The sequence below is a fragment of the Colius striatus genome, chromosome 4 (genome assembly GCF_028858725.1).
Source record: "Colius striatus isolate bColStr4 chromosome 4, bColStr4.1.hap1, whole genome shotgun sequence".
In the NCBI taxonomy this organism is placed as follows: Eukaryota; Metazoa; Chordata; class Aves; order Coliiformes; family Coliidae; genus Colius; species Colius striatus.
This window is the reverse complement of record NC_084762.1, coordinates 41,900,553-41,913,377: the sequence shown is the minus strand read 5'-3', so window position 1 is coordinate 41,913,377 and position 12,825 is coordinate 41,900,553. Positions and strand designations below refer to the sequence as shown.

At 36.2% G+C, this 12,825-nt stretch overlaps 1 protein-coding gene across 1 annotated transcript in view; it reads right to left on the bottom strand.

The window, feature by feature from the left end:
• SPIRE1 (spire type actin nucleation factor 1) overlaps positions 1 to 12,825 on the bottom strand; it is a 132,415-nt gene that overhangs the window by 110,650 nt on the left and 8,940 nt on the right. Inside the window, exon 2 of the mRNA XM_061994452.1 lies at positions 8,128 to 8,162. Coding sequence (XP_061850436.1) covers positions 8,128 to 8,162 — 35 coding nt within the window. The remainder of the gene's footprint in view (positions 1 to 8,127; positions 8,163 to 12,825) is intronic.

The window sequence follows — 12,825 nt, the reverse complement described above, 5'->3', positions numbered from 1 at the left end:
TTCTCCATGCCCAACTAAATGAAACGTTTGTGGAAGACAGGAATTGCATAGGGCTTTTACTCTGAGAATAAAAATGAATTACTCAAATGTTCGAGCATAAGCAACACACTCAGAAAACCCAATGTAATCTGAAAAAAAGTATTGATCCACAATCACCAAATGGTGACAGAATTGAAAGTACATAGTTTAGAAGAACACGTGCATATTTTTCTCATCTACATTCTCTGAAACATTTGTAAGAGCTTTGCTCCAAAACAAACTGAACACACAGCACAAGGAATGGTACATCTTCCTCAACAAATAGAACAGATGGAGGAACTTGTTTACTTTGTGGTGAGTGTCTGCTCCAGACCTACAATAGTACGAAGAAGACAGTTTGAAAATGCATGCCAGCAGTGAAGAGAAAAAGCATCATATAGTAACCCCAAAAATCACAATGCATCCAGAGACAAGACTTTCAAAAAACTTAGAAAAGATATTTTACATCATTGCCAAGAAAGGAGTATGTGGCAGGCAGTTTGCACTAGCCAGGACAACCCAAAGAAAAAAACCACAGAGCCTGAATTACCATCTTGGCAACAGAGAAGAGAGGGGTGCTTTTAGCAGATAGCAATTAAGGATTGGCAAGCATCTGGAGGAAAGAAAGGAGTGTGAGTCAAAGATAATGCTAGTATCACAAATCCAGATAACAGAGAAAGATAAAGACACAATGAGAAATATATAGCAGAGAAATGATTCATTCAGGTAGCAGTACAACATCCACTAGGACCAACAGCAGAAGCAAGCAGAAGTGCAGAGAGCTGTGAAAAAACACATCTGGAGCACAGAGTCATCTCTGCAACATTAAGAGTCATCAAATACTGGGCAAAGGCAGTAACACACACCCACAAAAGCAGATGATTAACTTTTTGGTTGGGGAAAAACAGAAATAAAGGAAGTTAATGAATGAGCTATAAAATACTTTGAAAGAAAACAGGAGAAGAAGGCCTGGAAGTAAAGGTACAATACAGTAGAAAAACAGTGAAAGGAGACTCGGACAAGGGTGGTTTAGGGATGAATACATGAAAGAAAAACTGTCAGTTTAACAGATTACCTCTACCTTCTTAAATGAATCAGGAGTTAACCTACTAAGTGTGAACAGCTTGCCTTGTCCTAGTTAATTATTCAACCTTCACCTCTTGCTGAGGGTGAAGTACTAAAAGTGTTACAGGTACTTCATAATTACTACTGGTTAATAGAAGAAAGGGACATGATGAAATACACATTTGGAATTGTCACCCCTTTGCTATATCTGTATGTTTCATTTACCCTCTGTATTTCCTTTTGGTAAATAAAAGCATTTCGCTTCATGTGTTACAGCATACAGCAACACTAAATGATAATTAAAGAGTTCAGCACTGAACATCTTTTAGAGTCTTTCCTCTATGCCATTAAGAATCTTGCTTTGTTTTCCTGTGATTGACATCACAAACATATAAGTGGCAGACAAAATTAAATAGTTTCAGGTTTACACTAGTAGGTCATAGGGAGCACAGAAACTTACCAGTTGCTGAAAAGTTCACTTCAGAACAAAAGCTCAAATGAGTTGCACTGTGTCACATTAAACAAAGGAAGTACAAAACTAACAAGAACTCTCTTTCGCTTCATGAGCCCCAAGACTGATTCAGTATCCTTTCTGCCAGAGAAAGCACACAGTGCTGCACACTCTCACAACTCAACTGCAAATCTCACTTTAACATCTCAAATTCTTAGGTCAAGTGATTTAAAGAAAAAGCCACATGTTCATGTGAAAAGAAAAAAAGCCACAGAACTGCAAAAAAAACCCCCACCTATATTTGAATATTAAGCAGAACGTAGAATCTAACATAAAAAACCCACCCGTATTCTTTTCTACAGTGAGATTTTTTTGATCTCACTGTATGCTAGAATAAGCCACAAGATTTTTGAATGCTCAAAGACACCACTACTGGGAATTTCCGATTTGGCCATCATGACCTGCCCTATTACTAACCTATGGAAAATACATATCTGACTGAAATTCCAATGAAGTTTTACTCTTAGTGTTTTCCTGAGTAGCTTTTGGAATTTCTGTGAGGGGACACCACATTTGTCCTCCCTTCTCTTGCAGTAGCTGAAACTTCTGCATGTCACAACCAGAGGACAGCAGGTCTTCTTGCTCCCAGAAGAGAGACAAGAGAGAAGGCGGCAGCAAGATAAATTAAAGGCCAAAGATTAACCACAGTGTCTCCTTGTTCATAAAAAGTCCTCATGTTCATCTGCATAAGGTCAGCTAAAGCTGCATTTAAAAAGGCCTTTCATCATGTTATTTTCCCAAGTATAAATTGTTGGGGGTTCTACACATGCCAAGTGTCTGACAAAAATTTCTATCTTAAAAGGTGGTCTGCTTCATACAAGAATGGTTTAAATGAACTGGATCAATCTTCTCTTTTCAGGCGATTTAATAATCCAGTATAACCATAACATTTAAACAAAAAAATAATTTAAAAATAATTAAAATCTATGTTTATTCTTCCTAAAACACCACTAATACCCATTTCAGTTAGAGGATGTTACTCATGTCCCGCAATGGGATAATTACAATATCAGAAGTAGAATATCTGGAAGGAAAAATTCAGTACAAAATGAAGGCAAACTTATCTTCATCTACTTAAGCTGGTCACCAAAGTGCTCCTTGCTCTCCAAAAAAAAAAAATATGTGCTAAAGTCGGATTTCCCTTGGCTTCCCAAATAACTAACTGTCCACTGAAACTACTCAGTACTCCCAACTTCACCACTGTGTGGCTTGAAGTGGTGCACAGAAAGAATGGCTGTAAACAACAGGATATCTTCAGAGATTCAGCTGCTTTGTCATTTAATCTACATTTTAGGTACTCTACTCTCATCACTTATAAATCTTTTGTATTCTTTTTACATTATGAATGTTGGACTTCTGAGTGAATGGAGATATTCAAGCATGGAAGGTTTGGGTTGGGTTTTGTCCCCTGCAGATCAAAGTCAACACTATCAGGTCAACTTACTACTGAAATGGAACTTATTGAACTCCAGGGCTGTGTTTTACCTCTGTTTCAGAATTGCCCTACGTAAAATCCACTAAGAAACAAGAAATAACTCCCTCAATGCAGTCACGTTGAGAACTATTACCTGTTTTCATTTCATTCTCAGAAAGCATATTCCCTCTTTGAGTTATGTTTTTACTCTTAACTATTTAATACTTAGAAAAGAGGCAAGAAAACACAGCATCTCTAACAAAAAACTCATAACTAGCAGACCTTATAGAAAAACTATGTCATACAATCTCAGAAGCCTTTGAGGGATTTAGCACACTAGAGATGCAGTTAATGTTTTAGAGCTTAAAATTTCTTTGCAACAACAAAAAAGGAAAAATGTAAGAAATATAGCATTCTCATTTCACATTGATATGCTAAATTTGTCTTTTATTATATATAATAACAAAGAAAGACAATACAAAGAGCCATTAAACTGTAGGCATGCAAACAACATCTAAAGCTTAATTTTCCCATGCAGTTTGAATGAACACCCAGATTACTCCCTTGGTCCAAAAAGATTGGGAAACGTGTCTACTGGCACTGATCTACTAAAAAAACTAGCCTCTTAATGCTAATTGATATGATAGCTATCATATCAATCAGTATATATGATAGCTACCACACATATGATGGCATGCCATTGATGACAGTTATCTTCTCAAACACAATAGAATTTATCCAGAAAGGGTTCTGCAAAAACTAAAGATCTTTACCAATGACCTTATTCTCCCAACACTGAGATCCCTTTCAGTGTCATATAAACTGTATCTGCAAACTTTAAAATTTAATCTCATGAAAAAAAAGGGGAATACTGTACTTCCCACAGAGTAACTATTTATGGAATATTTGTGTGCTTAGAGATTTAAACAAAACAAAAGCCATCAAAACAACTCAAACACCAACTAACTTAATGCTCTATGTTCTGCTATTTGTGCTTTTCATAGGCAAAACAGACCCTGGAGCGATCAAAGTTACTGTAAGACCTAGCTTTCCATCAGCCATTATCTGAAACTGCCAGAAGACCAAGGCTGAAATCTGCCTCTGGATTCTTCCCCAGTTGATTGAAAGGTTTACCAGTGGCATCACCGGAATGCAGATTTCATCATAAATCCTGTGTGACTTTAGGGCGTGTAGATTATTAAAGCCACATCATACCACACTGAAAAATTACAAAGCCTTTACAAAGAACAGTTGAGTTCTCTTAAAGACTCTGTACAGATGGCAGGATTTGTCTATTGCTAAATCAGCTTAGTCAAAGACATTATTAGTTCTCCAGCCCAATATTCACTGTGTATTCCTAATGAAAGTGCTGAATGAAAAGGGCGATGTGCCAGTTTATACTAAGTAAACAACAGAAATCCATTTTCCTCGAAGATCAACCTCCTCTCGTTGTGCTGTGATCGTTTATATAAACTACAAAAAACAAAGCTCCTCTTGAAAAAGCAGTCCAATACAAAACGCAAAAGATCAAACCCTATTTTTTGGTGTTTACTATTTCATCAACTGTCTATTAAGCGGTTTCTTTGTGACTATGAAGTAATTTGGGAAAATCAGGAGGTCAGATTGACTGCCATAGAACCACCATATCAATGAACAAGCAGAATGGGCTTTCACATATCTAAAATAACAGGCCCCTCAAAGGCTGGATGTGCAGCTTCTCTGAGAGATAATTCCATCAGCAGGGGATGAGCGCATCACTTATCAGAACAGGCACACAATGCCTGGGCGTGACTTAATACTTGCAAGAAAAGATGCATGATTCTACTTTGATTTCTAGAAGGCAATCTTGAGTTCCTGTTAATTTTCCTCTTCAGAGCACAAGGAATCAAAAGCTTTTGTAGAATTACCAGATTCGTAACCAAGCATTTACACAGAATTTTATTTTTTCAACATACAATCAAAACATATTTTGATGGAAGTCACGCTCAGTCATATTTTACTAAGAGAAATGATTTGCAGAAAAATATTTTTGACTGTTCTCCATGCAGTGACATTTCTTCTCCCTTGTCACCATAAGGTTAATGTTTAGGAAGTAGAACGAAATGATTATCACTGTGCGTGAGGAGGATTGCTTGCTGCAGCAATTATCCCTCAAACAGAATGTTACTTCTGTCTGTACTCAACAGAGATAAAAAAAAAAAAAAGAATCCTAGATATTAGTACTTGCTAAGTACATCCATTTAACACTGCTTGAATTTTGAGCAAGTAACACTTCAACATAGATGCGGTACTACTTTTAATACAACATTATAACATTCTTTTAGAAATCTTAACATTCTGTGCTCTCAATTCTCATCAACATGAGAAAGATGGTTGATTGAGTTTGCATCAATACAATGAACTTACAAGTTCTTATTTGCACCAAAGCAAATACAGTGTCCTTATAAACTATATATATATTTCCCTAAACTTTTATCTGAAATATATACAATATTTCAGGTTCCCAATGAAAAGGTTTAAAAAATCTATTTTAGTTACATAGATGAGTACTATAATTTTCACTGTATATTGATTTTTATTAAAGAGATACATATAACTGACAGGTCATGAACAGAATTTGCATACAGACCACACAGTCTCCCTAAAACATTTCTACAGTGGATTCCTTTTGTGACTTGACATAAGGCAAATGGTATCGAACAATTTATTCACCATTTTTTGTGACAAGCTGTTTAATTCACTTCTGACTTTTAAACAGGTGTGAGAGTTTGTATGTATCTTTAGATTAGCACACATACTGCTTAACTGCATTAATGACACACACCAGTCCTGTGCTCAGCGAGGTGGGTCTTTTCGAATACGTGGCAATTACACTCTCCTACATATGAATCACTTAGCATTCACAGAATACTTTCTATATGAATGTTTACAAATGAGGCTGGCATATTTTATATAATCTTCACCACCTCGTCTGAGACAACTAAGGCGCGCTATCATTATGTACACAACAGAGTCATAGGCAGATGTAGATTAAATAAGGTCACCTTACTCCCATCTTCCCATTATGGCTATGGCATCTGGACTCTGAACTCAACACACCATTCGTACCACTATCTTGAAATAAAAAGTGTACTATTTCAGGATAGTTTTTAATGTTTTGTGAAAATGACTGTTGTTAGTTACGATTTTAAGTTTCACGTATATTCTAATACATTCAATCAGGCCACGCTTCTACAGGAAAAGTGTGATGGGCTGTCTCTGATGAATTCCTAGCTCTGAAAAACACAAATATCATCAACCCTAAGTCTACAGCTGCAGCCCCAAAGGAATTTTGAGGGAGGAAAAAGTCACTGACTCCTTCACAATCTCCTTCAAAATGACAAAGATAAACAGAAGAGTCAATATGCTAATAGTCAGAGTGCTGTTTATTAGTGACAATTTAAAATGAAGCCTCTCTCATGGGAAACTCTAATCTGCTTTTCCTTCCAACTATCAGTAAAAATATTTTTAAAATATAAAAATTAAAAAAAACCTCTTTTCCTGTGGAAGATTAAGTAAAACATATCAAATGGACTCTCACCAGATATTTTCATTTGAAATGAAAGCACTTTTACTTTTCCCAAACAAAATATTCCATGTTTTGTTTAAAAATATTTTGATATGGGTTTATTATTATCTATATTTTTAGCTAGGGTCTTCTACCTTCTTTACCTTCTGTTAACAAATACAAAGCAAAATGGTAAACAATATTTAGTATGCAAAGCAAAGTACAGACTAGTTTATCATTTGTAAATAAGGTATTTATGAACTGAGATTTTATAAATGCCGAAACAAAATCAGGATGCATTTATTTTCTTAAACTTAACCACATAAAGAAACAAAATGTGACCACTACCTATTTCTGTACTTTCATAATTTAGGAATTACTTCTTACACTGTATCCTGCAGAAATGACATTTCCTTTTTCTAATTATTATTATTAATATTTGCAAAAAGTCTGGATAGTCTTAGCATTTTAGCATTTGTAGCCATTTTCATGCACAATTTATCTACATATAAATCATTCAGTAATAGTAGTTTGTCACCTTCAAATATATTATTGATGACAAAACAGACAACCTGCCAATTAAGATGCATGTACTTGCCCCATCTTCAGGCTCAGCCTGAGGTACTGATAGAACAGTTGAAGTAAAAAACTGAGTTTTACATTTCAAAGAAAGCTCAAAGGCTGTGAGAAATGACTGTCCTGCAAAGGATACAGAAATTGTATTAACTGCCAGAAAATTTTAGTTAAGGACTAGACTATATTATTTATTTCATGTAATAATAAAAATTGTACTATGCAGCCACATCTTGTTCAACAAGGCACTCTAGTCAGTTTTTCTTTAAGTCTTGGATTAAATCTATGAATCTGACAAAGCGACAGTTTGAACATTCTTACAACATTAGTGTTCTTACAGCACTAATCACCGCTTAGTATCAAAGATGCGCAGTCAGATAACGGTCTACAAATCAAGCAGATTTAATTGAATTTGTGTTTCTGTTACTACCCCATCAAAACAAACGGCAATGTTTCTTGGGCCTCAAAATATTGCCAAGTGATAAATTAAAGGAAATAGTCAAATTATCTGAAATCGGGATGTATTTAGATGGTCAAATGACCCTACAGTCACTTGTCATCTCTGCCTCCAACCAAGTTCTTGGGTTGGTAAAAATCACCAAGTCATTCTAGAAACACTAACTATTTACTCCTCGACTTACTAGTCCTTTCTAAAGTAAGTATAACAAGAGCATTTACCCAACATTAATTACCTAAAATAAAATATTCTGCTAAAAATAGGTACTTTAAAGAAATTACTATCAAGCACGATCACAGTGGCTGCATAAGATATATCTAATCTTAGTTTTAGGAAACTGCATGCACTTTCTTTCTCATTTCTGAATGAACAACTAAATCTCACATTAAGACATATTTATGTAGCTGTGTATAAAAGTCCTAAATAAAATACACATTTTGCAGCAAAATTTTGCAATAACAATTCCACACTATAAATGTACCACATTTACTCTGTAAGTTAATGGAAAAGAGCTAGCAGAGAACACAAAATACTTCACTTACCTCCATTTCTGTGCAGTGGAAACGGTCTGATTTATCTGTAAGCAAAAAAAAAAAATTCATATTAAGTAAAAGATGGACAAATAAAAAGAAACTTAAACCACTTTTTTTGAGTAATTGTCAAAATATTATTTGCCTTACTTTAATCACACATTTCAATAATGTTCCATTATATTTGCATCACAGAATTAACAAGAAGGCCCTGCCCTTTTTATTCGGATCCTTCATAATACTCCCTTTTAAAAAGATGTGACTTTAATGCCTGGCTTCATTACTCAAACCATAGTATTTAAACTGTATGACTGATGTTTGGCCATGGAGGGAACATGAAAACATGTTGATCTAAATAAAGCAGCAGTGAATAATTATTTCAAGAGAAAAAACAACATTAATTCATAAACCAAGGAAAAGCCACTGTTTCATCTGATACTTTTTGAGATATCAAAGAGTTCAACAACAACATGAAGTGCAAGTAAACTAAAGTTAAAACACTACTGTACTATTTTTGTAAGTCAGGATTCTCAATTCTTGCATTTTCTTTCAGTTCAGAAGCATCATTTTGGAATTGATATTAGTACAGAAAAATTAAGCTTCTGAATTGTCTAATCAAATTGAAATCTCAATTTTCTCAAAGATAAAACACTCAGTTATAAAAGTGTAAGTGGCTTGATCACTGGCAAAAAAAAAAAAAGACTGAAATTTCACAGCATATTAGGAAGGTACCATCTCATTAAAAGCAGCAAGTTTATAATTTAATATTGATAATTCATATCAAAGTAGGGTGAAGTAATCCTGACGGGATTATTTTCTGTTGGAAAAATGATATTCATGAAAGTAACGTGTTCCACAGATGTCCATTTCAAAGGGGTGCTATCCGAAACTTTAATTTCACCGCACACAAATACTGAATTTTACTCTTTTTGGTTTTGTCTCCACATACTCAAAAACTAGAATGGTGCACATTTGCTTGACTCTATGTAGACTGAGAGCATACATTACAAGTGATGGTTGCTAAACATCACCCAGCATGGCAAAAAGATTCACTGCATTAGGTCAGAAAAGCCTGCAATTTGTAGCCATAACTGGAAGGACTGTTCGGATCACGTGGCAAGCCCAAAGAAGCTCAATCAACTAGCCAGTGTAATATTTTGAGAGGAGTGATTATGCTGACTTTGTGTGATGAGTTTGTGTGGAGTTGCTTTTGCTTGGTAACCAGGAGAGGAGGCTGCAGTGCTAGACCCCATAAGCAGTTCTCAAAACTTCCCCTGGCTCTAGTTGCCCAGACTGATAGTGGCCCATAGCTCTGGGAAAATCTTGTGCCAGAAGGTGCGATTGTACCTGTATAGGCAGGAGACTGTGTGAGGAGGCAGCCATGGCTGGAGTGGCTGCAGAGACCCACACAGGAGGCAAAGAGGAGCTGCAGCCCTTGGGATGAACACGTCAGAAATGCCTAGCCTGTGAGGTACCCCATGCTGGAGCAGGGAGGACTGGCAAAGTGTCTGCCCTGAAGTGAGACAAGCAGCAGGAGTCATCAGAACAGGACTGACTGACTGAAACCCCCATTCCTTGGCCCTTGTACCACTCGTGGGTGGAATAGGTAAAGATACCAGGACCAGGTGCCTGAGCCCAGGAAGAAGGGGTACGAGGAAAGTGGTCTGAAACAGCTGGTCATACTCTCCATCATTGCCCTACTCTGTGCTGTTTTCTGGTTTATATGGTTGGTGGTGCATTAAATGAAGTTTCATTTCCTTCCTCAAGTCACATAGTCCCATCTGTTCTGTCCCATACCTTAAGTAGTGAGTGAGCCCTCCCTGTCCTTAAGGAGTTCCAAAGGCCCTCCAGTACTTTTCTCTTCCACATCCTGTCAGAAGGAAGAGGAGTGAGCGAGTGTCTACTTGTGGCTTTTTGTTCCCAGCTGGGCCAAAACCACAAGACTTCATATGTTAAATCTGACCGGCACGAAAACCTGTCAGCAGTAAAGGTCGCCTGTACAGAAAAAAAAAAGATTAATTTTTCATATTGAACTGGTCACCTTCCCTTTGAAACCAAAGACTAAATACATCTTGAATGAATAGAGAACATCAACCTAACAGTGAAAGTTGTTTACCTTCATTTTGAGCTATTGCAAGTGCAAGCTCAATACTTAGCACTGGTGTCTGACTTCAAAATGAAGAACAAAAGAGTGACTTAAAAAGGCAGCTTTTGCATCACCTGTCATCTTTTTCAAAATGACTGGCAATTCTGGTTGATTCACTTCACATAATAGATGGGGTTTGTGTTTAAAATGGTAATATTAATGTGATTGTTGTAAATTATAAATGGGAAAATCTTACTGAGAACTTTTAAAAAATATTCCTGCAATTACTAGCAGATTTATGAATATTAGGGCCTATTTCTGTGAACCTCAAAAGACACAATCAAAACAACTTCTCTCCATACAAAATGATGCAAGACTAATTCAGAGAAATGTAGTCAAGATGGGGGAAAAAAAGTGTTGCATTTTTTGAAAGTAAGTTTTGGGCTTTGGTTTTTTAATCCTTATGTCAGAAAAAGGTAGTAAATTAAAATCTATAATCATGCAACGCCACATGGAAGGCCACCTGGGTTTGTTGTCACTGATAACTTAAAACATGTTAACTTGCATCTCCTATAGTCTAACAGAACAAGAGCCAAACTGTCTACTAGATCCTCCCAGTAGCACAGACAAAAAGTACTCATTGTCACATCTCATAGCAAAGCTGAGATTCTACAAAGATCCTTTTAATAGAAGTCCTAACAAAGTCCTGAAGCACAAAACCAAATACATTTCCCCAGACCAAAACAAATAAGGCAAAATTTGGATTTCTGAAAGGAATAGCAAGAAGTTCATCTCATAGTCCCTTTGATACATCTTCTCTGCCAAACTTCCGTGAAAGTTGTTCCTCAAGGGAAAGCAGTTCAAACTCAGGAAGCTCTCCTTGTGTCATATATGGTACTATCCAAATTTACTACTGCTTTCAGAGCAAATAATATTTTTTTAATTATAAAAATACAGGGACATGTTAAACTGGATTATGTATTCTCATTTATACTATCATCTTAACAAACAATAGTATTGTCATGACTCCATGTGCTGGAGAAAGAAGAGCAATAACAAGTAGCTTAAGTCTCACATCAGCTCAGATACAGGGCTGACAGTATTCCAGACAGGCGCAAACTACAACTGACAACATTTTAATATATACCACACTACGGTAATTATTAACCATGCCATTCCATCTACCTCTGTACCTCGAGTCTAGCTATGCACTTAGCAGATTTCCCTGGGCTGTTTACAGGGACTTATGGACCCCCTCCATCAGCAATTTCCTACATTTCATTCTGAAGAGACCAGCATTAACAATATTGACCCAAGAAAAATGCATTTAGTCTCATCTATGAAGAGTGAAATGAATTTGCTTTTGTATGGCCCACACAAGCCAATTTATTTATACTGGCAGGGCGTAGAAATTTCTTTTCTCCTGAGCTGATGTGAGTGAAAAAGCAGAAACTCTAAAATGTAGCCTAAGGGTCAGTTTTAGGCCGTATTCCCTGTAAGAATTCACAGAATTGTCTGTCTGCAAGCAGTATTAAGTGCTTATCTGGTAAATAGGTGAGGACTTACAAAATTATTTAAGCTGCTGCTTCTTAACATAGATACAGACTTCACAACCATTCAAGTAGATACTAATCTGTGTAGCATTTTCACCACTCTTACTGCCAAAAAGGATTCAACAGTATTTTTCCATGACAGCTTTCAAATACTGACTAATGCATTCATTACTAGTAAATAGTATAAATTCAACCGTCAAGTTAACTTCAATTTATAAACAAGTGACAGTTAGGAAGATTATGTGACTTTTGACTCACAGATTGTTGAAATGCAAAAAATGATCAGTTTCTGAAAGAAAGAAGAGACTTAAATTGGAGGTTCACTGTCTCTCCGAAAACATGTTTCAAAAAAGGATTTGTCTTTTTTGGCAATCCAAAAAAGATTGGAAAAAAAAAAAAAACAACCCCAAACCTTCATACTAATTTTTCATTCATCAAAATTTCTATTTGAAAACTATTCTTATTTCAAATCCTCAACAAGAGGAGTCATGCCAGACTTTCGTCATTAGGGCACACTGACTCATCCCTCAAGGCAGGAGCTTCAGGCTGCTACTTAGACTGGGAAAAATAATTCTTTTTACAAAATCTCTCATGATGCTGTTAAAAAAAGACTCTACTCAATTTATGTATAGCCCAGGTTTCACTGAAGCTCAATGTTCCCATCATCCCAGGATTAACAGGTCACACTTACAAAGGGTCTTCACAGATTTAAAAAGCACATTTAAAAAGCACAGATTTAAGAAGCACATTTAAGACTGAATTTTAAAACCAAACCAGATAATTCAGTATGTTAAAATGGAGTGATATAGGATATTCCTAAGAAAGTATACAGGATGTACAAAATCATTTGCACTCCACTATTTGTAAGAAAAATTAAGCCACAGAGTTGACATTAGTGATGTGACACCACAATCACACGGATACGGTTTCTATCTAATTAAATGCTACAGCCCATTTCATAGAATCATAGAATGGTAGGTCCAACTCCCCTGCCAAAGCAGGTCCACCCAGATCAGGTCACACAAGAACACATCCAGGTGGGTTTTGAAAACCTCCAGAGAAGGAGACTCC